Source organism: Chaetodon trifascialis, chromosome 20, assembly GCF_039877785.1.
Source record: "Chaetodon trifascialis isolate fChaTrf1 chromosome 20, fChaTrf1.hap1, whole genome shotgun sequence".
NCBI lineage: Eukaryota > Metazoa > Chordata > Actinopteri > Chaetodontiformes > Chaetodontidae > Chaetodon > Chaetodon trifascialis.
The window spans coordinates 2,446,789-2,474,644 of record NC_092075.1 but is presented as its reverse complement, the minus strand read 5'-3'; the positions used below and the strand labels follow the sequence as shown (position 1 = coordinate 2,474,644).

The 27,856-nt window shown below is 44.2% G+C and overlaps 1 protein-coding gene across 2 annotated transcripts; it reads right to left on the bottom strand.

Moving 5' to 3' along the window:
• Window positions 1–274: 274 nt before the first annotated feature.
• Window positions 275–27,856, bottom strand: rph3aa (rabphilin 3A homolog (mouse), a). Of its 2 annotated transcripts, XM_070989630.1 has the most exons (17): window positions 27,708–27,836; window positions 10,214–10,342; window positions 9,987–10,116; window positions 9,551–9,634; window positions 8,364–8,526; window positions 7,374–7,401; window positions 7,174–7,331; window positions 6,838–7,056; window positions 6,532–6,611; window positions 5,427–5,501; window positions 5,144–5,253; window positions 4,918–5,044; window positions 4,221–4,274; window positions 3,147–3,298; window positions 2,579–2,660; window positions 2,379–2,475; window positions 275–1,418 (listed from the first exon to the last, which is right to left on the bottom strand). In XM_070989630.1, exons 2-17 carry the CDS (start codon window positions 10,330–10,332, stop codon window positions 1,285–1,287), a joined length of 1,812 nt encoding a protein of 603 aa, XP_070845731.1. In that variant the 5' UTR covers window positions 10,333–10,342; window positions 27,708–27,836; the 3' UTR covers window positions 275–1,284. The 2 variants fall into 2 exon arrangements, with proteins under 2 accessions (XP_070845731.1, XP_070845730.1); XM_070989629.1 differs by having other exon boundaries at window positions 7,174–7,401; window positions 27,708–27,856.

The window sequence follows — 27,856 nt, the reverse complement described above, 5'->3', positions numbered from 1 at the left end:
GTCAGGCCTATCTTTTGATTTATCTTCATGTGCAACTTCACCACCGATGAGAAAGGAAGATTAATCGAACTTAATTTCAAGGGCAGACTATTCAGAGTGTAATAAGTCCATAAACTTTTACCTACGTGGACAGAAGGCGAGTTTTATCAAGAGAAGTCAAAGTTCACAAAATCCTGAGCCGCGTGTCGGCCTGTGCTGATTGGCTCAAACCTCGCCTGATTCTGACAAAGTTTTCTGCCATGTCACAACACCAGGCAAGCACAGGAGCAAAGGATGTGCCATGATGTCTTTATTTATTAGCCACGTGTATGCTACAATATGAGTTCACACATGCATCAATATGAAGACAGGCAGCAACATGTAGCTGGAAACACACGTGCAGATCTGATAAGCTGGATTTAAATTTTATCAGTCAGATCTCTGCAGGAATATTACACGAATCCTCTGTGACTTACGCTTACGTTGCATAATCAAATTTATTCTTCATCATGTCATGCAGAAGCATTTTGGGCCTTTGAGTTTCTGTAGAAGACACAGAGCTGACACATGCACAGGTAAAGGTGAGACAGTGACAGCAAAGAGAGAGTGGTAAAGAGAGCAACATGTTATCTGTGACAAAAAGCAAATGCATTTCACATCAACAACAAAAGAGTTTGATCACATTATTCCAGCAACTAAACAAGTAAGAGTCTCATTTCATATTGAACATATGCATGATGCACAGTAATTATTATAAGGACACAACTGAAACGAATGTTTTGATGATGCAAGCACTCAAACAACGTGGTCACACAGATCAGCTGATAACACATTACATGAGTTCATAGGACTGGAGCATAGATCAACACGAGGAAGAGAGGTCAGCGACGGAAAACTGGGAATCCCATCGGCGGTCTGAACAAGGAGGCACACTGTTTACAAAATACTGCCCCAACGATGGCGATTACAAGGGTTTTATCTGCTCCGTAAAACATGCTGATAACGCTGTCATTACTGCATGTCAGGTAAGATTATTTACTGTATGATACAGTTTATGATATGAAAATGGCGAAAAGGAGAGTTATATGGTTTTGTTTAATGGTCGCTCCTTACTATAAAGAGCCCCGAGGTCAACATCCATGTTGGTCACCTGAAAACTGTTGAATGTAGCTCGCACATGTAGCACTTTTGGACAGACTACATAAAAGCAGGAGGGTAATACGAATCTACCTGTGCGCACTGGAAGACGATATTCTACAGGGAGAACGACAGAAGAAGAAAATACATCGAAGAGAGGGCCGAGTTTTAATCCTCAAACTGGGCCGTGTTTTCATTCAGCAGAACATGCCAGCGCTCAATCTTCTTGTCTTTGTTCTTGAGGCATTCGTACCAGTGCTTCAGACACTCTCCTTTAGCCTGGATGCCTAACTGACATCCTCCTGGAGGCAGAGAGGAAAATAAACATGGATAGAAGACATGGCAGAACGTGCTAGCAGCCCTGTGAGGCTGCCTTCAGGCACAGTGGTGTCAGTGATGTCAACATGCTAACATGTCCACAATGACAATGCTAAGACGTTTAGCAGGTAGAGAGTGAACCGTGTTCACCATTGTAGTTTAGTGTGTTGCATGCTAACAGTTTCTAATCAGCACCAAACACAAAGTACAGCAGAGTTTGATGGGAATAAAATTAATTAGGCACGTATTTGGCCATGAACCATCAATAAAACATCAAGGGATCACCAGAGTTATCACATCCAACAACCAAACGACAACGCGGTCCCTAAGGCCAAGCAGCACAGAGCTAGCATGGCTGGAGACTCGTAGTCTTGTACATTATTAGCCATGCTAGTAGCATGTAGGCACAGTGGTGCTTCAAGCTAAATGCTAACATCCACATGCTAATATACTTAAAGGTACAATGCTAACATGCTGATGTGCAGCATCAGTATAATTAACAGGCATGTTAGCCATCTTAGCTTACGCTGATGGTATGCTAACGTTTGCTAATTTGCACTGAACACAAAGCTGAAGCTGATGGTAATGTCATTAATCTTGTGCGTATTTAGTGATCAACTAAAGTATTAGATGAGTTTAAACTATGATGGCGCATGATGGAAAGTTAAGTTAAAGGGATCAGTTACTGAAGTGATCCCAGGGGAGAAAATAAATGTACCAAATTTCATGCTAATTCATCCAATTGCTGTTGAGATATTTCACTCAAAACCACGATGTGACCCTCATGGTGGTGCTAGAGAAAAATCAGGATACGTTATTAGGAAACCACAAAAATTTGGAGCAATCCAGCTGATAGATAATAAATCCATCTCTGGAGGCAAACTGCTAGCATGGCTAAACATGAGAAACCTGGATGGATGAGGAAATGTGATGTTCACACTTACCAATGAAATCATTGGATTTTCCCATGTCGTAGTCCCAGACTGAGATGTTCAGTGTTTTCTTGGCCAGTTCACCGTGTTTTATTTCATAACTGAATTCCTGAAACACAGTGAAATCACACAGTTTATTGCAAAATCTAGGACTAAGACTGTTTAAAGTTCAGGTTGTGCAAATTGAAAGCAAAAGTTCAGAAAAAACTGACCTCATTAAACTCTGGATTGAGGGTCTTCTTTTTTATCTGCGTCTTGTTTTTGGCTTTCTTCCCCATATCTGGCTTCAGAAATCTATGGCACAAAGATGATGGTTACATTATTAAACTTGTTATATTTAAAATGTGTGATGTTTGTAGTCTACACAACTAGGCTGACACAACTCTCAAGTCTGTCCATTAAACAAGCAAAGAGACAGTTTAGCACAAAGACTGGAAACAGGGGGAGAATCTAGCCTGGTGCTGTCCAAAGGTGAAAAGAAAATATTCAACATTATCCAACTTCATGCAAACATTTTGAGGCGCTGGAGGTAAATCCTTATATCACTGGACAGAACCAGGCTAGCTGTTTCCCCCTGTTTCCAGTCTTTGTGCTAAGCTAAGCTAACCATCTCCTGATTGAGCAGAATCAATAATCAATCATCTCATCCAACTCTCTGTAAGAAAGCGAATGACCACATTTCCCAAAATATTTGAATTTTCCTTTAACCGCAATCTGGCAAGCCTTCATCGGGGCTGCACAGGCGAGGATGAGGAGGACTCAGCTGAAGGGAGGACGTACACTTTGACGAACGGGTCCGAGTATCCGTTGGAGTCCATGGCAGCCAGGTGAGCACAGCGGACCACGCCCACGATCAGACGGCCCTGCTGACTGTTGTACATCAGAGATACCAGGATGCGACCCCTCTCCTCCGAATCCTCACCTTCGTTCAGCTGCACACACACACACACACACACACACACACACACACACACACACACACACACACACACACACACACACACATGCACACACACAGATATATGCATACACATATTCTACAGAGTATTTCATTCAGCTCATCCTAATGGTCCTTTGCCTCATGCACATATCTGCAGGGATTACACAGTGATTATCATAATATCTATTAATGCAGGATAATGTATGCGCTTAGGCACAAAATTATCTGCATGTACATGATTACACAATAGAGTTAATTCCATTCATATTCACATGAAGACCAAAACCGACAATGTGTCAGTCTGTCTCTAAATACTCTGTCTGTGGCTCTCAGTCCTGAGCTGATTGGTTCCTGCTGAGGACATAAATCTTAAAAACGGGTCATGACAATTATACTTTCATTTTTAAAAAAAGGCTCAGCTATCTCCTCAAACAGCTGCTCTCTGTCGTCTTCATCAAACGTTACTCAAACGGGAACAAATAGTGCATTTGTTCAGGACTACTTTAAGCTGCGGATTAATCCACGTTTGGTGTTCCAGTGAGTTTTTTTTTTTCATGTGAGATTAACTGCACCCAGCGCAGTGCAGTGGATGTAGAATGTAACCGATAGCGGAAACAGTGAATATTTTAAAGATATTGACGAGGGCCAATGTGGATCGATCATGTCTGGTTGATACCTGATCTGCTTATAAAGGTCAGTATCAGATCGGTGCTTCGCAGCGTGGAGGGAGATATATCAGAGATGTTTTTTGTCGGTAAGTAAATGTAGAAAATCATCAGACTTATCCTTCAACTTATGTAACATTTACACAAGACATGATCTGCTGCTCCCTTTAAGCTTATATTTTATATATCTTTTTGAGTGCAGCAGAAAAGCCGTCCTGTCCAATGCATGTAAGAGGGTGGGGGTCTTACGTCATCTTCATAGAGAGCCATGCCGCGGGCTGGTCCTCCGACGGCCTTCTTCACCTGCGAGGAGAGAAAACCAGGAATAACCATCATCGTCATCATCATTATCATCATCATGAGCGCTAAAGCAGAACTGGGAAATTGAACACATGCAAGGAATCAACCCAGCTAAGCCGATGAAAAGACAGTGTAGTTCAACATTTAGGGAAAAACGCTGCTTCAATTTATTGTTTCATATTTGTAATATGAGGGTACAGCCAGCAGCCGGTTAGCTTAGCTTAGCTTAGCTTAGCTTAGCTTAGCTTAGCATAAAGACTGGAAATACCTTGTCTGGCTCTGTCAAAAAGGTACAAAAATCCACCTACCAGCTCCTCCAAAGCTCAATGATTAACACTTTTTCTCAAGTTTATTTAATCCCTAAAAACATAAAACACAGACAGAACAGTAAGCGTGTTTTTGGAGTGAGTGTCGGTGCTGGACTACGACAGACTCACGATATCGGCCAGCTGAGAAAGCTTTAGAGGTGCTAACAGGTGGATTTTTATGCTAAGCTAAGCTAAGCTAAGCTAACTGGAACAGAATGAAATTTAAAAGTGCAGTTTTGGTTTTATTTTTGCAGGTTTTGAGAACTAAATTACACTGAAAGTTCAAATTAAATGTGAACTGACCCTTTCATTTAGCTGTTTTTGGTAGCGCTGCTTACCGGGATCACTCGCTCTAAACAAACACTGAAGTTCTTCTTCTGGTTGAACTTGAGTTTCTTCAGGGCGACTCGCGTCTCTCCGATGAATTCGTTGTGTCCAAACTTGTCCTCGTCGCTCACCGAAAGCCTGAAGACAGACGACCACAGTGCGTCTGATGAAGCTGAAGATGAAGATGAAGCTCTTTGGCTGTGACAGCATGCAGCAGGCGGTTGGTGCGTATCTTACCGGAGAGTCTTGCGAGACATTTCCTCATCGGTGATGCCGTGGTAGACCAGCGTCTCGTTCCACACCGGATTCAGGGTGGTTTTAAGAGTCTTGGTGCGAAGCTTGTTAGACTGAGGAAGAGTAACACAAGACAAACGTGACCTTCGAGCAATAAAGCTGCTCTGTGAGCGAGATGTCCGCTCCAGAGAATAAGACAATGAAGGAAAGTCATAAATTTGACTTCACCCCGATTGAATAAACACGCCTCTGCAGCTTCTGCACAGTTCAGTGAAGGTGGTCGTACCTTGCTGGCTCCAGGTAACAGGTGCAGCTTCACATACGGGTCAGCGAGACCGTTTGAGTCCATCGGCTTTAGCCCCTGAGACACACGAAGAAAAACGTCCTAGTTTGCGTGTTTCCCTGAACGTCGCACACATTTGATGCTGTAATGGTTTTATGTTGGATTCACTCATTAAAACGTTTCTACAAATCTCATTTACACTTTTTGTCTCGTCTCATTTTGTCTTGGTCCGTTTTGTCTTGCCTTTTCCTGTCTTACCTTGTTTCATGTTGTCTTGGTCCGTTTTGTCTTGGCTCACCTCATCCAATCTTGTGCTGTCTTGTTTTAACCTCTTGTTTAGTCCCTTTCTCATCCCGTCCTGCCGTGTCTTGTCCTGTCTTATCTTGTTTCATCTTCTTTTCCTTGTCCTGTGTAGGTTTGTCTTATCCCGTCTTGTCTTGTCTAATCTTTTCTAGCATTGTCCTACCCTATTTTTGTCGTCTTGTTTTGTCTTTGCAAATTCTGTCTTGTCTTGTCTTTTCTGGTATTGGTATCTTATTTTGTCTTGTCCCATCTTGTCTTGTCTTGTCCCATCTTGTCTTAACCTTTCCTGGTTAGTCCTGTCTTGCTTTACCTTGTCCTGTCTCATTTTGTCTTGTTGTGTTTTCGTTTCCCTGTGTAGGCTTGTCTTACCACACCTTGTCTTGCCTTGGATTGTCCTATCTTGTCTTGTCTTCCCATACGTCCATCTCGTCTCAACTTTTCTTGTATTGTCCTGTCCTATTTTGTCATGTCTTGTCCCGTCTTCTCTTAACCCATCTCGCTTTGTCTTTTCTTGTATTGTCTTGTCTTTTCTTGTTTTGCCCCCTCTTGTCTCATCTGTTCTTCTATTGTCCCATCTTGTTTTGTCTCACCTTTTCTTGTCCTGTCCCGGCCTGTCTTATTTTGTCCCATCTGGTCTTGTCATAGGTTTGTCTTGTCTCAACTTTTCTTGTATTGTCCTATCCTATTTTGTCTTGCCTTTTCTGTCATGTCTTGTCTCATCCCGTCTTGTTTTGTCCCTTCTCGCCTCGTCTTTTCTTGCCTCGTTTTGTCCCCTCTCGTCTCTTCTCTGTCCATGTGTGCTCACCTTAGCTTTGACGATGCAGCAGTGCAGGGCGTGATTCTCCTGCTCGTAGAGCAGACTGAACTCCAGACATCCCAGAGTGGCTGCAGGAGCAAAACATGGGAACACGTCAGACATGGGAGAGAAAAGGAATCGGAGCTTTTCCTGTTAGACAAACCAGTTTCCCTCTAAAACAGATAAACATTGATTTGTTGCTCCGCTGGGAAATTCTCTCACAGCCGTAGGCTCAGCCAGGATTTCCTGTCACTCAGCATGTGGTATTAGCAAAGACCCCTCCAGGTTTGGTCTGAGAGGATCGATCAGGCTTACTGGCATCGTCGGAGTCGTAGTCGTTGTCCTCGTCCTCTGTTCGATCCGGTGGGGGTCGCGGGGGAGCGGGGCTGCTGACCGCTGGAGCAACAGGTGGAGTAATTCTGGCCGCAGGAACATGTGAGCTGGAGACAACAGGTTGTCTTTTCTCCTCCACGGCTGGAGGAGACGCTATCTCTTCCCTCCCGGAGCGTTGGTTTTCCACATTCGCAGCAGGAGCTGACGACACAACACAAAGCCAGTAACGAATGACTGAAGCGTCTTTTTATATGTTTGTCTTTCGAATGCGGCCCTGAAGCGTTGGGTTTATTCTCAGAAGGATCAGCGTTGCTTTACCTGAGGTGGCGGCGGCCTGCTGTGCGTTTGCTCGAGGAGGTTTGGAGGCTAACACATGTCTCTCAGTCTTCATTACAGCTGCTGGAGAGGACTGAGTGTCATTACGGCTGTCAGCTGTTGTTCTTGCTGTCTGCTCCCATTGTTCTGATCCACAGGGCGGCTGCTGCTGCTGCTGCTGCTGCTGCTGCTGCTGCTGCTGCTGCTGCTGCTGCTGCTCTGCACTGAGCTCTGAGGAGACAAAAGACGAACATCAGCTGCTGTTACTGCTGCTGCCACTAACGCACACACACCGATAACCCAGTGATGTACTGTCACTCCCACAGAGGTCACTCTGCTTAATGAGTGCCTTTACATTCATTACTTTAATGCATTTAGCTGCTAATACTTCTGCACTTCTACTTAAGCAAGACTTTTACTTGTAGTAGAGTAACTTTGACTGGAGGTACTTCTACTTTTACTGCAGTATACTGTGATTTTCAACAAGGTGATTTACTTTTTTGGCGAAAAACATTCAGCGTAAAGTCTGATGGTGCCAGTTCATGCAGTGGATAAGTGGAGGACTTTCTGGAGCGTTGTGACTGACAAAAGGTGTTTTTGTGTTGAGTAAATGCAGTACTGTAGTACTGTATTAGTGTACTAACAGCTGAGGCAGGTGTAAACAGAGCAGACAGCGGAAAGAGACAAAAGCTCCAATGATTTCCTCCCTATCGCTGAATGACAGGATGGATGCTGACATTATGTTCATGGAAAACAGGCATTTGTGTGATTTTCAAATTTGAGAACGGAGGCTGAACGTGACAGCAGCGTTTACAGCAGCCGGTTTGTTATCAGGAGCTGACAGACGACGGTCGATTCTGTGACAGCATCAGACGCTCGTGTCCTGTGGCGAGTGCGTCAGTGATTGTGCTGTAATGAAACACGAACGCCATCATTTGCCTTTTAGATGTGTGTTTTGTCTTTCTACCGGTTCTACTAATGCAGTACTACAACTTTACTGTGTGTACTTAAACTGTACTGAAGCAAAGCACCAACTACTTTTTAAGTATACTAATATATTACAGCATATTTTCTGTTTAACTGGGTACTATTGTAGTAAAAATACTCATGTATTGATACATATTTCCATTTTTTTTAAATGTTTGGTGTGTTTGCAAATCCAAGTCTGAAACTTAATCTCTTCGAATAATCACCATATTTCTGATGATCTGTTGTAGGCTCCTGTGCTCCATCATGGCCTCTAGGACCAGAACTGCTCTCTGTGCTGGACTGTCGAGGTCTGGACAGAGGGAGGGGGGCAGGCAGACCCTGCTGGTCTCTTCCCTTGAAGAACCAAGCTCCTGAACGCTTCTGTACCTGCAGGGATACGGACGAAAAATAAGAACGGAAACTCACTGCATTCACTGATTTTATGACCACATGGGGGCAGCAGAACGAGCTGGAAACACAGCGGTTAATATGTTAATATGGCTAACGCTAACTCGTTAGCATCAGTCACACATGAAGCCGACATGGTGCCCCATTAGCATCCATTTGGGGTCAGGTTTCAGGCCGCCTGTTGACCCCAAATGAATGAAAATGTTTGTTTCTGCTGCCCCCAAGTGGCAAAAATATCAGTTAATGCAGGTTTAGCACATATTCAAAGAGAGTATTTCAAAATCGCTGCATGAAAAGACATGAAACGAGGTCAGCACTGAGCATCTTCACCTGCAGTCAAAGCGTGTCAACATGTTGACGCCGCCGTAGCCTCTAGTGGCCAAAACTGGAACTGCAGCCTCTCTATCCCCCTCCTCAGTGGAAACATAAAGGTGGTGTGTGTTTCTTTGTATGCTGATGTGTGAATTTGTGTGATTGTTCATGTTGAAATAGACTGAAAGACTAATAGATAATAACTGAGTGATTAATAGTTTGATTTGACGGGGAAAGAAACTGTTTATGTCTCCATTCCTTTATTTTTTGGAGCAGACAGTGATGAGTTGGTATTTTCAGAGTAGTTATTCTGTGCATGACTGACAGGAGGGAGCATTTATTTAAAGAGTCTGGGCTCCCCGAGGCAGAGACCTCAACAAACACAGTGCCATCATAAACACTGCATTATTCATCTTTCCGTTAATCAAATACTGTTTTTAAAAATTGAATAACTGCTGCGGAAATAAATCATTACCTATTACTCATTTTGGATATTGAGGGAGTATCAGTGGAAGGTAATTTTCCAGGTCACTGGACGGCGAAATACAATTCTGTGCGAGTCTAAAAGCTAGAAAATGGTTCATATCATGACAAATCTCCTGTTCTGGCGGCAGAAGACTGACATAACAGCATAATTTGGCCCCATGATTTTGTTAAACCCACTCTGTTCTCCATCCTTCCTTCCCCTCACCTCTTGGTGTTCATTGCAGATTCTGCACAGCCACACAGGACACGTCCTGCTGTTGCTCCAAATCCCACATTTGTTGCACATGTGCTGCACAGAGACGAATCCATACAGATTGGGTTCTTGATGGCAGGTGCACAGAGCGCATATATTCTCACAGTTCAGAGAGCATTAACCTCTATTCTTACTTATTGAGAGCAACAAGAAACAGAATGTGATGCATGAGAACCAGGAAATACACAGTGTATGTCAGAACAAGTTAGCATACGGCCCACTGGGTGCTTATCGCCATAGGAAACCTCTCAGGATCTACACAACACCGAAGGAAACACTGTAAACAGATATCCTGTCCACGCAGAGGAGTCTCTGCGTCCTCTGGGAACCAGTGCAGTATCTGCTTTCCTTCCTCATCCAAGCAGAAAGAAAACAGATATCCACCTACTTTCTTGCACTGCACACAGAGGACAGCCGTGACCCCCTGAGCTGCGAAAGACGCCCCACACAGCAGACAGCGCGACTGTCCGTCACCGCACGCCGTCTTCTTGATGCTGTCCAGGTGAGAGGAGAGACGCCTGCGAACGCACAGACAGACACAAACTTTCACAGGTTTTCCACCAAAAACATCATCTGAGTCAGCGAGCATCAGCGTATTAACCGATTTCATCTCACTCGATCCTCTGCTGCTCCATGGTCTCGATCATGGCCGCTCGAGCCAGCACGCTGTTGATGATCTCCTTCTCCTCATCCGTGAGTTCCTCCCCTGGGGGGCCGCCAGACACATTCATCATCCACCTAATCCTGAACCCAAAACACACAAACACACGCAGAGTGTTTAGGTGGCATGCAAAGAGAAAACGCAGCTCAGACAAAAGGCCAGCAACTCCAAAAAGTGCATCATTAAGGAGAGCGAGACGCTAAAATCTGCAGACAGGAGCACAGCTGGAGACATCTGAGACACACCGAGTGTCCCACACAGCAGCACACAACATGATGACCTTACTTAATCACACATTTCTGAGCTGTAACCATCTGACAGCCATTCATAAGACCCCACACGCTGTCGGCTACAGCTGAACGTTGAAATTAAGGCAAAACAAACTTCAGATTATCTTCAAAAAGTTTTGGTTTTGAGTTTGGAGTCAAAGCCAAATATCAGCTGTTCACCTTCAGTCTATGAATGATTTGTCATGTGGTTCCTCAGTATGACTCCTGTGACCTCTGAGCCTTTCGCAGTCACAGTGCAGAGTGGATGAAGTGCAGACTGATCTTCATCATGGTTTCATTTCAATCAGAGAGGAGACCATGTGAAAGAAGGATCTCTGCAGGGTTTTAGCCTCACTGCCTGTCTGCAGATGCACGATCACGTGAACGATTCATCGGACGTTTAGTCGAGTCGTGATTATAAGTTATGAAAGAGATCTGATCAATTTAAACCTGAAGCCAATCAGTTTATCTAATCACACTAATGAGAGGATTTAATGTAATGATAATGAGATTTTACAGTGCAAACTTTGGTATAAACAGCGGCTTTAGTCATGAATGTTTTTCCCACATTTAGATTTTTCCCATTTCATCTCAAAGTAATCACTTTTTTTTAGCAGGGCTGCAAAATCAGAGCATAAAAACTGCCTTCAATTTCCATTTAAAGGAGCCGAGACATGAACACATTTGCTCAGAACGGCAGCGCTGGGATTTGCTTCTCCTTTATAAAGCCAAGCTACAAGTGTTGCTGGTGGTTTGGAAAGCCTCCAAAAAACTGCCTTAAAGATTTAAAATCACTGGTGGCCGACCGACAGAGCAGAGGCCAAACTTCTTGCCAGTGCAAATCAAATGCAGCCGCTTCTTAACTGAGGGCAAATGTTGTTGTTTTTCCCTCCAGTGTGTCTGTCTGATCATCTGTTAGCTTCTCACGACGTCTAAATGAGCAGAAACAAGCACGAGCAGAGACTGTCCATGAAACGGTGGCTTCACCTGGAGATACAGACGATCTGTTCTGAGATCATTTATTTGCACCAACATAAAGCTCCAAACATGACACCAGGTGCGTTCAACAGAGCACCTCTTTTAGGGGTGCCGTGCCTGTTTACTACAAAAGCAGTTAATAACAGACTTAATGTAACCTTTAACGAGAAATTCTGCAGTGATGTCACGGCGCACCGACGCTCCTCAGAGTACACTCTGACATCACTGCAGCAGCATTAAACCATGAAGAGCAGCAGAAACACAACCTCAACAAAATAAAGGAAAAACATCTGCATGCGCACAGTAATGCAGCTTTTATCAGAGCATTGAATAAGACAATGAATTAATCTATTTAAGTCTTTTTTTTTTTTTTAATTTATGGAACAAAATGTACTGTGGCCACTATCTTCATTACCTCCCTGCTGTACCTCCCTAATTAAAATTCTGCTGTGTGCATCAAGTTCCATTTTCGGATGTATTTAGAGACGCTGTAAAGAGGCCTGTGTACTATTTTTGAAAAAAAAAAAAGAGAAAGAATTAGGTTATATAAGATTTGATCAAGGTGGCTCTATGTGTTGCATGCATAATTACAAGCCGCAGGCCTTAAGGTGACAGATGGAACTTGAATAGCTGCTCTGCTGCTTTGGGATGAGTTGAAGGATTCCTTCTATCCTGCAGAGGGTCCGTGCACGTCACTGCAGGCACGTGCTCAGCTTGACCACCGCCCATGAAATGCTACTGACCATTTCATCTTTTACTGAAGGGAACAGCCTCTTTGTAATCCTCAGCGTTACACAGATGTGGTTTTCTGTCCTCTTGAAAGTCTCACTGATGTGTGTTAAATCGGTTTCAGCCACATTAGCGGACGACTGTAGAGGTCGTAATGTCGGTCGGTCGTCCCACAAGTTTGTGCAGGCTGAGCCATGACGTTCACATTATTGGGTTTTAGACAATAGTATGAACTCCTTCATCTTACGCCATCATCAGGTCAAAACATTAATAGGTCCAACTTTGGTTTATTACCAAATACCTGCAAGACTAATGACATTCACATCAGCCGCAGCCTTGTGTTTTGTGCTAATCTGCAACTGTTAGCATGCTAAGATGCTAAGCTAAAATAACGAGTGTTGTAAACGTTATGTCTGCTAAACATCAAAATCATCATTGTGACCATGTTAGCATTTAGCTCAAAGCACCACTGTGTCTGAGTGCAGCTCAAATGGCAGATTGGGCGAGTTCAGTGAGGGGCAGCAGGAAACCATCATCTGAGGTGAAGCAGGCGTGGGAGGGTCTTAGCATGAAAATGTGCACTAATGTGACTTCATGCTCCTCATTTTTATACAGGGAATGTTTCCTACTCTGCAGATTATTTTTCTTATTTTTCATGTAAATCTCATGTTGGAAGTGTACTAAAATGATTGAAAAAATTAAAAACAACACAACAAAGTTAAAACTACAAATTGGCATAAAATTCATGTGCATTAAATTGGACAGAATAAAATCAGTGACTGAGTCAGTGCCCCAAAATAAACCCGTGCAAGCTGTTCATGCATTATTCTGTTTGGACGAGGCTGCAGAGATTTCATTGTCCATTCAGCTGTCAGTGTGCCACGGCTGGAGAGGCACTCATTTTAAAAGGTCTGAGGGGAGATAATTGGATTAGCCATAATTTATTTCAGCTCTACCACACCTACCGCTGCACCTCTGGCCGTTAAATTCCCAAACATCTGCCGGTCATGTTGACGTGCCCACACGCCATGTTCCTGTGCAGCTGCTTGAAAGCAGGCCGTTAATTGAGCCTGACTGCTGACGATGGAAAGTGAACTGCTGGCCGTAATGTGTTATTGAAGTCTGGTCTGCAGTGTGCATGCCTGGAGACACTCTGACTGCAGAGAAGCACACTCATTATCTTCTGACAACAACATTGTTAAGAGGAACGACCTCGACTTCTCGCCTCTGGTCCGAACGGGATGCTGAAACTGACGCCACCTCCCTGACTGACTGATCCCTGACTGAAAATACTGCACTTATTAGGTTTTTCTCCTCATAGTAAGCACATTTTCACTACGAAATCAAAGGTTATGAAGGTGGCCAGCCCTGAAATGATCAGCCTGATCGGTCGCCTTCCTGATCTGTCAGTGTCAGCATTCCACTCTTCATCATAGAGTCACAGTGTAGGAACGAGCCGTCATAAGCCTGTGTCCAGCATTAACCATCACAAGAGACGAGGCAGGAGCTGCTGAGTAAGAATATTTTAATGCCTCACTTACTGAACGGCTCAGTGCCCTTTATCTTCTTCATCCGGTGCTTTTCCTCCCTGTTCTGTTCCCTGAAAAACGTCCCCAACTCATGTAAATGTCAGGGGTCGCTATCACCGTGGACAATGTGACAACCTGACAGAGAGATGCCAGCAAGTGTGTCAGCGTGTGTGTGTCAGAGTGTGTGTGTCAGAGTGTGTGTGTCAGAGTGTGTGTGTGTGTTAAGGCCGAGAGAGAAAGGTGGGGTCAGAAAGAAAGGAAATGTTCAGAAATGGCAGACACTTTCAGCCCGTGAGTCACTCCTCATTGGATTAAACACGCACACACACACACACACACACACACACACACACACACACACACACACACACACACACACACACACACACACTCTGTCATTATGCATCAAATCACTGCAGTTACAGCCACGTGAAAATGACAACTCGGTATACTGTGAAAAAACAATAATTTGCTTACATTTAAGTACCAATACCACAGTATAAAAACACTATTACAAGTAAAAGTATTGGCATCAAACTCACATGTGTGCTGTAGACCTGAGGCTACATCCAGGAAACGGTTAGCTTAGCATAAACACTGCAGGCAGGGGGAGCATCTCGCCCAGCTCTGACCAAAGTAAAACAAACCCACCTACGAGTGCGTCTGACGCTCACTGATCAACACGCTATGTATGGGCGGTTAGCGTGTTTCTTGGCCGGGTGCAGTAACTTCCTGCCAGGCTAGCTGTTTCCCACTGTTTCCACTCTTTGTGCTAAGCTAAGCTAACCGGCTGTTGGTTTGAGCTTCACATTCAACATACAGACATGAGAGTGGTATCAATCGTCTCGCTGAACGAAAGCAAGCGTTGAAGAAAGCGAATAGACATGTTTCCAAAAATTTAAAGTGGAAATATTCTTTCAAGGTGCCAAAAGTAAAAGTACTCGTTGTGCAGATTTTGTGTCTCCTGTCATTGTTCTGTTCTGTCATATTAATGTTACAGATGGTTGAAGTGGTCGTTTCAAGTGAACTGATCATCTGTTTTGCATTTAATCTAAAAGTACAATATTTCCAGTGGTACGTTTACTCAAGTACTGTACTGTTTTTTGAGGTACTTGTACTTTACAAGGGTATTTCCATTCTACGTTATCTTATTCTTCTACATTTCAGAGGGGAATGTTGTACTTTTTACTTCATTTCATTTATCTGACGGCTGTAGTTACTAGTTTTACAAACAAAACATGTCAGTTTAACATATGACACATGCGTATAAATAAACTACTCTACAGTGTGCAAAGCAGTTAAAATCAGCTCCACGCTGACATATATGTGGATGGTAATTTCAAATATAACATGTACATATATTAAAAATGATTATGAAATATATATACAGTATCTAAAGTCACAAAAATAGGACTGCCTTGCTGTAGACGACTGTAATTCATGTATCATTAACTGTGAATTATAGTCAGGGTCAGTTATTTCTCTCTCTCACAGTCACATGCACACACACACACACACACACACACACACACACACACACACACACACACACACACACACACACACACACACACACACACACACACACACACACACACACACACACACACACACACACACACATGCAGCATGAATTGATTATTGACCGTAGTCGCTGCCTTACAGCAGATCAATGTGCAGTGGAGCTCTGCAGGACATGACACTCGTATCTGATTCTCAATGTCATCCAGTGAAGAGGCAGAAAGTGCTGACACGCATCAATATCAGTCCTCTTTTCACCTCATGACCACTCAATGTGTCTCATGTGCAGCATGTTGGAGAAGCTCATACACAGCAGAGCTGGTCTCATTACTGAGGGGTGATGGAGCCCAAATGCATTATGGGCCGGCAGCACCACAGACACTCCATTGATTCTGTTTGAGCATCTTGTTTTTTTGTGGGCGACGATAAAAAGGATCAGGAGATTACATGATAACTGGAGGCATCCGCTGCACTCATTCAGGCTTTTTATTGGACCAATGTGGTGACAAGAGAGCTGAGCTCAGCAGGACGAGAGCGGAGGAATGAGCCTGAAACAGCAGAGAAAGTCGTCTCAGCTGCGTCTGACTTCAGCTCTTCCATCAGCTCAGCACAGCGATCTGGACGCTGACGACACGCTGCTCATTCGTACTGACAGGGACCAGCAGAGGCAGCAGGTGAGGCGCCTGCTGGTGATGCTTGTGGGGCCAGGGGGCCCGACGAGCCTCCCACCACTGCATGATTGAGGCAAACCACAGATTACGTCTCTCGGTGATCGACAGATCGATAACAGAAGATCCACAGCAGTAAAAATATTTAGTCCAAAACATGAATAATCCGCAGAAAGACGTTTTCTCCTCTCAAATTAGCAGGCGATGTGCTCGTCTTCTGGAAACAAACACAGTTACTCAGCGAAGTCTCAAATGACACCTCACTCGACCAATCAGGACCAATCCACATGAAGCCTATCAACCGCAGAAGCCAATGGCAGTCTGAATTGTACAGAAGGGCCTCGTTCTCTTCTTCCGTGTGAGGATCAAACCAATCGCAGCTGATTTGTAGATGACTGACGCTTTGAATGGCCAATGAAATTCTGAAAAACCCAATATTCCCCTTCGGTGGCTGATTTAAAGCTTCAACCTCAAATCAAGGAAATCAGCGCTAATATTACACACAGTTTGAAGTGATAGTAAATGGCCTCAATGATTTATTACTGTTGCATCTAAGATCTTATGCAGCCACCACTAGGTGGGGTTGCAGCCCCCCCACCAATGCTAATAGTTGTCTTTGTATTCCTTTGATCACGTTGGTACGAGCTCAGCATGTTCTTTGTTCTGTCTGCTTATTGAAAATGAATGTGCTGAACTGTGGCCCTTCAAGATTTGGAAAATGCTTCAATAAAAATGTTCACATGAACACGGTGTCAAGCTGAATAAAGTGACATGAAATGACAGTTTGACCTGATTATCAGGCTACGCAGGCACTTCCCCAGAGGGAAGCTGCAGCCCATAATAACCCATAATATTGCTTCGCCCACACTCGTGGTTACATCCATGTAACAGCTGTAATGAATTAGCTGCTTAATATTACTGGTGGGCTTTATTTTCAGCACTATAATCTGACTGTTTGATAGTATAAAATAAAATAAAATTACAGCCAGGGTGTCTTTGCATCATGGCGTGTTACTGTTGCTATAAACACATTTCTATAGACTTCGCGGTTGATGTGCTGGAGTGTGGTTACTCCAAAATGGTTTTCAATTTGAGCTTCCTGTCAAACCCAGTATGAAAGTGTGTGTTGACCTTAAGCCTGTGTGACATAAATGCTCTGATACTACTGGGCAGCATCTACTGGCCTAACTATGCTCATGATGTGGGGGATGATGCAGTTTCCTGCAAGCATCACTTGAGAAGGCCACACCAAGGACACACGTCGTCACATGAAGCCGGCCTTGATTTACACCTGTTTTATAGCGTGAGGTGACTGTTGGGCGGAACGACCTCCAGGGAGAAGGGGTACCTATATGAGTGTGTGTGTATGTGTGTGTGCATCCATCTGAGATTATGGGTCATAATTTGTGAGGTGAACTGGGTGTTAACCACTCCGCGATGATGAGAGCGCTAACAGAGCAATTTTCATCTACACACTCGCAGCTGTCTTCATACACGTCTCAGAGGGATTCAGGTTGTCATAACCAAGGAATTACACCTGAGAGTCTAACCTTTAATATCTGAGCGTGTACATACAAGATGTGTTTTTAGCACATTAGCTGCTAGCAATGCTATGCCTGTGAGACGGACCACTTCTTTAAACCAGAAGGAAATATCTCAGCAACTCTTAAATGACTTTCATGGTTCCCGGAGGATGAATCCTCCTGACTTTGATTATCTCCTGACTTTCCCTCAGGAGGAACTGTCAGACCTTCAGTTATCCCTCAACTTCTTATCAAGCACCATCATCAGCGACAAAATTAGTTAATAATTAGTTAATAATCAGTAATTAGTCTTAACTTTAAGAACAAATACCTGCACAACTAATGACATTTCCATCAAGCTTTGTATGAGCATGCTAACATGCTAAACAGTCAACACGGTAAACAAACCTGCTAAACTTCAATATGTGAGCATTATCGCTGTGAGCATGTTAGCATGATGACATTAGCATTTAGCTCAAAGCACCTCTGTGCATAAGAACAGCCTCACAGAGCTGCTGGCATTGTTCTGTTCCATCAAACACAACGTTTCTTCCTCTCTTACGTCAGATTAGCATCATTTGACGTGCAGTGACATGTTCTTTAATATTTGCTCTTACGGCTTATCACTCTTCTTCTGTCCATCTGTCCATCTGTCCGTCTGTCCGTCTGTCTGTCTGTCTGTCTGTCTCTTTGTCTGTCCATCTGTCCGTCTGTCTGTCTTTCTGTCTGTCTGTCCGTCTGTCTGTCTGTCTGTCTGTCTTTGTCTCCCGCTCACCCCGACTGTCCGTCCCTCAGCTGCTGCAGAGTGCAGTGAAGTAGGTCTTCTGTAATTAAGACCTTCACCAACCTGGCATTAACATTAGCACAAATTGACATGCAAAAAGGGGCACGCACGCACGCACACACACACACACACACACACACACACACACACACACACACACACACACACACACACTCTTCTCCACGGCACACACACACATGCACACGCACACAGACTGTGTGTGCAGGGAGAGAACCTGTCACACAAGGTCAGCGGCCCACAGAAAAGCACTGCAATTTGACGTGAAGTAAAAGGAAACCAAGGCATTTTAGCTCCATGAGACTGTGTGGGCTGACTAAGAGCTGCAGGGCTTCACACACACACACACACACACACACACACACACACACACACACACACACACGCAAACACAAGTTCTACACGTCAGCACACAAACAAACACACATTGTGTCAGAGTGTGTGTGAGCGCTGCAGGGAGGAAAACTCTGACAGACTGCGTCATCCTCCTCCTCCTCCTCTTCCTCCTCCTCCTCCTCCTCCTGTGTTTCCTGTGACGCCGACAGGCCTCCCTACTTCAGGCTGGGTTTACTGCTTTTCATCTTTCATATTCATGTTTTAGGGACACACAGGGAAAAATGTGCTTACTCTTAATAAATACATATTAAACACTGATCCTATTGTAGAGTATTAATTCAAGATGGAAATTTAAAAAAAAGTTTTTTAATGTGTTGTTCATCACATGTTAAAATAAATTCAGGTTTATTATGATTTATTTTCATAGTTTTGGGCATAACTTCCATCGGTAATGATAACTTTGTACTCATCAAAGGAATTAATGTGATCTGGAAACATCATCACTGCCTGACAAGAGAGGAAAGAGTTGCAAACTGTGTAAACTTCTTCATTTGGAGATAAAAATCCAAATAAAGCTCATCCAACATATTGGAAACGTGTGAACTTGGATGGATGTTTACAACACAGAAACATTTTTACTGTTTGCCTTCGTTTTCTCCTTCGATTGAGAATAAGTTTTGTGTTTTTGCGTGTAGAGGATAAAAAATTAGCTTTGAGAAAACGATGATGCAAACCTGCACAGATCGCAGACTGTGCAGCTGTTTGTCACTCTAAACTGTGTCGATTGGGTCAGTATGAAACCGTGCTGTGAGCAGGCGGCTTTGCAGGAATAGCTGGTCACTTGGGTAACAGGTAGGACTCACGATCAAACTCCTGTTTTTCCTCGTTTAGTTGTCTGACTGTTGGCTACCTCGAGCCAGGACCTTCTGCATGCGCTGGGGCGGTTCGCAGCCGAGTGTGAAGCAGCTGGGATGAGAGTCAGCACCTCCAAGTCCGAGGCCATGGTTCTCGACCGGAAAAAGGTGGCTTGCTCCCTTCAGGTTGGGGGAGAGTTCCTGCCTCAAGTGGAGGAGTTTAAGTATCTTGGGATCCTGTTCACGAGTGAGGGAAGGATGGAGCGTGAGATTGACAGGCGGATCGGTGCAGCGGCTGCAGTAATGCGGTCGCTGTATCGGTCTGTCATGGTAAAGAAGGAGCTGAGCCGTTCCTAATCTACGTTCCTACCCTCACCTATGGTCATGAACTTTGGGTCATGACCGAAAGAACGAGGTCCCGGATACAAGCGGCTGAAATGAGTTTCCTCCGCAGGGTGGCGGGGCGCTCCCTTAGAGATAGGGTGAGGAGCTCTGTCACCCGGGAGGAGCTCAGAGTAGAGTCGCTGCTCCTCCACATCGAGAGGAGTCAGCTGAGGTGGCTCGGGCATCTCTATCGGATGCCCCCTGGACGCCTCCCTAGGGAGGTGTTCCAGGCATGTCCCACCGGGAGGAGGCCCCGCGGAAGACCCAGGACACGCTGGGGTGACTATGTCACTCGGCTGGCCTGGGAACGCCTCGGGATCCCCCCGGAAGAGCTGGAGGAAGTGTCCAGGGAGAGTCTGGGCGTCCCTGCTCAGACTGCTTCCTCCGCAACCCGACCCCGGGTAAGCGGAAGACAATGGATGGATGGATGGATGGATGGATAGTTGTCTGACAACAAGAGAGCAGGACAGAACCAAATGCTGTCTGTCCTCAGCTGATGAGGGCGGCGACTGTTTGTTATTTGTAAGCTAAAAACAGAGAAGACGAGATTTACTGAGATGTTTCAGTGTGAATGCAGATCTTTAAGAAAACGACCTGAAACACATTGTAGGTTGTGTGTGGATAAAATTAAGTGGAGGCGACAACTTACGTACTTATTGTTTGATCCCTTACATCTCCGCAAGTTAACTGGTGAGTACACTGTTATCACTGAGAGGAATGATGGCCAGAACCACAGCATGAACCCCAATCATCCACCGAAAGTGCTGAGACAAAATAGGTGGGACAGACCAAATGTTGCTGGAGGGTATTGGATCAGAGCTTGGACCTTAAATGAGGTTAGTCATCTCGGGGAACCAGGTTCATCCAGGATAAGAGCAACATCCCAGTTATTTACGGTACACAGAACATTCCCCACGGAGTCCGAACACTCCCATCTGAATTAGACTGGAACATTTCAGCACTCCTACAAACATACACACTCACACACACACCCTCGTCTATTCAACACACTCATCCAAACTCCCTGACTCCTCTCCCCACAGCTGTCACTCCACCATCATCCATTCATCATCATGCATCCATCCATCCATTCATGCACTCTGCTGTCTCGCCCCCCATACGTCTCTAAACTCCTCCACTGAGGCTTGACGGACTAGTGAGGAAGCAGCTTATAGAGCTTAGTTCTGTAAAGACGCATCACTGCCTGCTTTATCCCCTGTCTGATGACTCTGTGGGGTCGTCAACCCCTGCATAAACATACACATACGTGCACACCGGCCCCCTTTCTGATGACTCGTGGGTAAAGCCCAGCATAGATACGAGAATAATCTGGTCTTCAATCCCATCATGGGTGGCTGAAAGCTTTGACGTCACAGAGTTTTCTGTGCAGTGGAGGAGGTGGCAGGACAACAAAACATATGTGGAAGACTTTCAGAGCACATCACAGATACAGAGGCTGAGGGAAAGAAAAACTGGTGTCACTCATAAGCTAGCAGCGAGGTTCAAGGGATGGCGCTGGCAGCTGGTCCACCCAAACTTTGGTCCACGCTGAAATATCTCCACAGTGATTCGATGGATGCCATGAAACTTTGTCCAGACGTTCCCATCCTGCTCAGGATGAACTGTCATAGCTTTCACCCAGTGCCAGCACGAGGTTTTAATTTGTCCTTTATGACCAAAAAACCCCAAATTACTTTGTGCTAAGTGCTAATTAGCAAGTGTTAGCATAACTTGCTAAAAGAAGACGATAAATGGTTAATAGTATCCTGCTGAGCATCAGCATGTTAGCATTGTTATTGGTCATTATAAGCTTGTTAGCATATCGACATTAGCATTGAGCTCATGGTACTGCTGCGCCTCACCGATTTGCTAGCATGGCTGCAGACTCTTGTTAAAATCTGCATTAAAAACTGCTTGGATCCGTCTGGATTTGGGGCGCCCTGGTTGCCTTGGGGTTGAGGCACTGACCATGAACTGCTGAGGACATTTGTTGCATGTAATCCTCCATCTCTCTCTCATTCCTCATTTTCTGTCCTCTGTCTACTGCCGGCTCTAATGTAGACATAAAATGCTAAAAAAAAAAATTTGTTCGGATTTCAACGATGATCTGCAAAATTAGACTATTATGAAAGGACAAATAAACGTAACAGCAGTTATAGTTAGCAGCTTGCGGTCATTTGCATGTGTATGCTGAGGACAGGAGCGCTCTGCATGGCAAGTTTAATACGAGAGCAAACAGCCATATGGTGGAAATCACAGATTCTGTGTGCGTGTGTGAATACACCAGAGGCCACACTGAAGCCACTAAACTGAGCAAAACAAAGCGCAAACCTCAGGCTAACTGTCTCTCTCTCTGTGTGGGGCTTCGTGCGTTGACTGACTGTACGACGAGGAAGACTGAGGTGGAATAATGAGGAGAATGAGGCCGACAGTATGTCCTGTGAGAGGAGTCATCGCGTCAGTCAACATTCAACCTCGCATCCAAACAGAGTGCGTGAACATCATCGCTGTCCGTGTCGTTGCCGCTGAGTGCTGCCAGAAACAAGACCAAGTGTCTCATGTTCAGACTGCGGGTTGTTTTTGTCTGTTAGGATGGTCACTGTGTCAGAGCAGGACATCACAGACACACAGATTTTGCTTTGGGTGAAGAGACGTGACAAACTACATGTTGGTCCCTGACCAATCACAGCTTGCCCTCTTTCACGACCTGCGCTGATGTCATCAGTAAAGAGGTGCTAAGGACTGATTCTGACACGCTCGTCTTTCTGTTGGGATGTTGTGATGTGTCCCTGATGTGGTGTCAGTTGTCGTCTGATTTGCAAGATCACACGATGCAAGAATCCATCTTGCCAGGCTTCAAGTTCTGCACCTGTGGCCGAACCAGGTGTGACGACGGCAAGAGGAGCTCCTGTTTGTTTGAAAACAAAGATGGCGGCCCCTGAAGAGGTTAGCGTAGCGCTGCTGTAGAAGCAGAGAGAGAAAAGCACTGACGACTTTTCTTCTGCAAGGGTCTTACATCATATGGTCCATTGATCTGATTGGTTGAAGTGAGCCCCTAGACGGTTCATCCAATCACGGCCAAGTATTTTTTCCTCAGTGTCCTTTTCCAAATGGTTTCCATGGACAACTTCCCAGATGGTTCCACGGAACAAACCATCTGGTGCGTCAGGTCAGATTTTATGCAAACGTGAAACCTTTTGACAGAATAATCTCACCATTTAGATCCATTTAGTCGCAGCTCTGGAGCTTTTGATCATATCACACGATCAAAGCTTGGAGCATTTTCAGCTCAGCGTTTAAGCCAATATGGACGAGAAATCCACGAGAAAGCGCTCAAGGGGGAAAAAATGGAAATTTGAGCTTCTACAATTCCAGGACGGCTCGACAAACTCCATCTGCTGATGAAGATCATGTGATATGATGGAAAGCTCCAGAACAACAAACTGAACTGTCAAATAAACTTTTAAGCTCATTGGAAGTTTTGTTTTTCTTTAAATTATGAAAAGTGCTCTGAAGCCCGTTTCAGCTCTGATTTCAAAATGAATCATGAAGGGCCCCAACGTCCGTTCTGACATCACCGTATCAGGCCCTGAACACCATTATTGTCTGGATTTTCTAATGGGTTCAAGTGGGGCATCTGTGGAGGCCACGTAAGGACATTTTTCTGCAAATAAGGACCAAAATGCGACTGTGATGGTTGATCCACGTATGGCTGCTGGTGGCGCGTGTCAGACATTTTTGCCTGAGGCCCCTACAGAGCCTGTATGTGGGTCATGTGGGAGAGATCCACACACAGCGGCATGTTGAAGTGCCACAAAGCTGCGTTTCTGTGACACGCACACATAAATTCACATCTGCCCCCCCGCCATCCTTCATGGCTGTGAACAATTCAAGTGTGCTCGTGATCTACAGCTAATCAAACACTTCGGGCCGCAGTGGATTCGTGCAGCACATCTGCTGCTCCCGCTGCACTGAGAGAATTCCTGAACGCTGAGGACGATAATGCCTCAGCTGCAGATCTGAGGAGGACCAAAGTCAATTACTGTACATTTCAACCATCCAGATTGCTAAACGCTCCAGTGAATGAGCTCATGTGGAAGAGTCCTCGTAGGAAGCAACGGGAAAATGGGAAAATTCATGAATTTCAATGGATTGCTTGTGTGAATTAGTTCAGAATGAACTTGACCCCAACTCTGACACTCTTTTATGGCCAAAGAGGCAATTTCATCCACTTAAAGATTGTCAGATTGTCCCATCTGTCAATATCACAGTCGCTGTGTGTTAAATAATGGCTTCTCCCCGACAATTAAAAGTCTTAAACCTTACTTAAGAATCAAGAGAAAGTATTCATGTTCATGCAGCAAAGTGTTCCTGTCAGTGTGTTTGTGGATTCATGTTCCTGCTGTAGATGTTTCAGCTGGAGCTCACTGAACTCCTTTATATCCATCCATCCATTTTCTATGCCGCTTATCCCTTTCGGGGTCGCGGGGGGGGGGGGGGGGCTGGAGCCTATCTCGGCTGTCAACGGGCAGGAGGCGGGGTACACCCTGGACCGGTTGCCAGCTGATCGCAGGGCAACATATATACACAAACAACCATTCACGCTCACACTCACACCTAGGGGCAATTTAGAGTCACCAATCAACCTAATGAGCATGTTTTTGGTCTGTGGGAGGAAGCCCGGAGAGAACCCACGCATGCACGGGACGAACATGCAAACTTCACACAGAAAGGCCCGACCCGGGAATCGAACTGGCGACCTACTTGCTGCGAGGCACGCGCACTACCTGCTGCGCCACCATGCAGCCTCCTTTATATCCTGTTGGTGTTTTAATCTACATCAATGCATCATATTCTATAACATCATCACATGTTTGCAGCGCGGCCGTCCTGTGAGAACCACGCATCTCCAAAAAGTTTGACGAGCTCAGAAAAACAGGCTGTTTTCAGCTTTGTGACGACGCATTTTCAGCTGATCCGAGAGGCTTTTAAAGAGTTTATTCAGCTGAAGAAGGAGGACGGTACGTTACGGTATTGACCTGTTTTGCAGATTAAACCTGGCATCAATAGGATTGATGTCAACTAAAATAAATATGTTAGACCACGTTCTTCTTCATGCATAAATTATTGGCTTCTCTGCTGCTCCGCTAACACCTGATTAGTTCAGAGAATTCATCAGACATTTTTGTTATTCACAAATAAAAACTTTTGCTATTTGTACCAATATTAGTGATTCTGGTCCTGGCTTGGCCTGGTGTCAGATTATGTGGTAATGGTGAAGGTGTGGTTGGAGTAAAGATCGAGGAAAGAACATGGTTATGGGTAAAAAGTCAAGCGTTAATTGCAGGTGTGTGACAGGATGCTGGGCTATCCTTGCAACATATATATATATTTTTATAAATTGGGTGAACCTACCCTTTAACAGACTGGGTGCTTTGCTACTAAAGCAGCACTAAAGACAATTAAGTCTTCAATGCCAACACGTCGAAAAGCACAAGGAAAAAAAGCCCTGCTGTAGGAAATATTTCCCCTGAGTTCAGCAGGCAGGGGGTGTTGAATTGGCGTGAACCGTTTCTGTTCAAGCACATTAGCCACATCCGTCAGCACCTGAGCGCTCAGCAGCATCCATAATCCACCAGCACCCCCCTCACACACACAGCGGTCAATACAGCTGATTGGGGGTCAAAAGGGGCATTCAGCCAGGATTACAGGAGCATGGGAAAGAAGAGGGGGCTCAATAAACTCAACTGTGGCTGGGGATGGTAAACAAAATAAAAAAGTGAGTGTTATAGTATTGCAAATCGATTTCACGCACACTCTGAGGAAATGCATGCTTCCTTTCATCCTCTTCCCTCCTCATCCCCTCCTTCTCAGCTTTGACATCACTGCTGCCACTACATGTTAGGCAGGGAGCTGCCGGCTCCTTCATCCTCTGGAGCTGACCAGTGAATATAACAGGAGACAGAGCGCCTCCTCATCTGCTTTTACCGTCCACTTTGACAATCAGTCCTAATCGCTATTGAAAGAAATAGGTTGATATTTTGGGTAATGCACTTCTTCACTTTCTAGCCGAGATTTAGATGACAGTATTAATACCACTGTCATATCGAAGTGTTAGATATGAAGGCACAGCTAAGAGATGGTTAGCTTAGCTTAGCATAAAGTCTGAAAACGGAGACTGGCTTTGTCAGAAAGTACACTGAAATCAACCTACCATTTTTTGTAGAGACTTAGCAAAGAAGCTCAATACCGCTAGCTACATATTTAGCGTACAGACATGAGCTGTACGCTAAATATGTAGCTATTCAATCTGTACAAAAAGCTGAAACCCCTGTTGTTGTTTTTGTTGTTTTTACACAAATTAGACATAATGTGTTGTTTTGTCAGCATATGTTTAAAATGAAGCTCGGGCCAGCAGGTGATTATCTTAGCTTTAGCTTTAGCTTTAGCAGGGCAAACAGCTAGTTGTCCAAATGTAACACATTCACCTAAAATTCATTAGCTAACGTGTTAAATCTTGTGTGTGTTTGTACAGAAACCTAAACCCCAGTAAAAAAAAGTTTCTCCGTAAACAAGATATTGATTAGTGAGCTTGATATGCTAAATATGAAGCCAACAGGTGATTAGCTTAGTTTAAGCTAACCAGCAGCTAGCTCTAGCTGCATAATTAGCGCACTCCTGAGAGAGTGGAATAAATCTCTCAGCAGTAAAGCGAATTAGCATGTTTCTCTGAATGTTGAACGTTCCCTTTGATATTAAAGAAAATACAAACACTTCACAAAGTACAAGGCTGCTTCTGTCTCAATACTGTCTGATGTAAACAGCCTGCTGATGTGTTTGTCTTTCATTAGCATACATTAAAGTTAAAGGATACTTCTCCTCACTCCGATGAGCTTTTTATGCTTAATGATAGAGACTGAGTCATACATCTGCATGATTTCACCTTATTCATTTGGTGGGTTTATAACATGCATTAAAAGCACAGTATAAGTACAGTTATTAGCCAAAATTAAGAGTTCTTTATCAAAAATGTTTGTGTATGTAATGCTACTGTGGATAAAGATTATTTGAACTTGGCCCAACAAACTGATAAAGGACAAAATTAATTCCGACCACATATAAAAACATCTATAAGTAATAATAATAAACAAATATAATATGACATGATTTGAATGTATAGATAATTTGTTCAGTTGTACATAACATATTTTACCACTTAGTACACACAAATTAGAGAAATAAAATAAAGAAAAAATATCATTGTAAGACTTTTAAATATCTCAAACAGCCCAAAATCCAGGATCAGTTGTGCTGTACTTGATAATAAGGTCAAAGCTCACCTGTGTTGTTAAGATGAACATAAACTGACAACGTGTTCATAGTATGGCATCAGCTACTGTATCTGTGAATATGGTATTTTGAGGATATAATAAACATCAAATGTATCTGAACACGACATAAATCACCATCAGTCATCTGTCTTGCAGTCAAAAATCATGTCAAAGTCAGTTTTACATTTAAATATTAAACAGTTTTTTTTTTAATAATTCAAAGAAAGAAAAAGGGGTCTTATACTATAATACTACAATATGAGAAATGTTCCTTGAACTTAAGCTATTTTCATTCTATTTGTTGATAATCGTTAGACATTTTAATGAATCTAAACAACTGATTAATTGACATTTTCAGGGTGTATACTGCCGTGACCCAGCGTGAGATAAAAAAAAGTTGACTAAAAGCCATTCAAGGACATTTTTCCCCATACAAACGACATTTTTTGCAGCTGAAACTCTTCAATCCAGACTGATAATCTGAAATAAAAGTCTGCGTCTGAAGCTCGGACGCGTCGTCTTACCTGAGCTTTTCCAGCAGATGTGGTGTTGCTCTTTTTGTCCTGTCGGGATGAGAGCAGCTTCAGCGTGACACAGAGTGGAAAGCCGGCAGCTCCGTCTCAGCATCCAGCATCCTCTCCTCCTCACTGCCAGCCTCCTCAACACACACAGT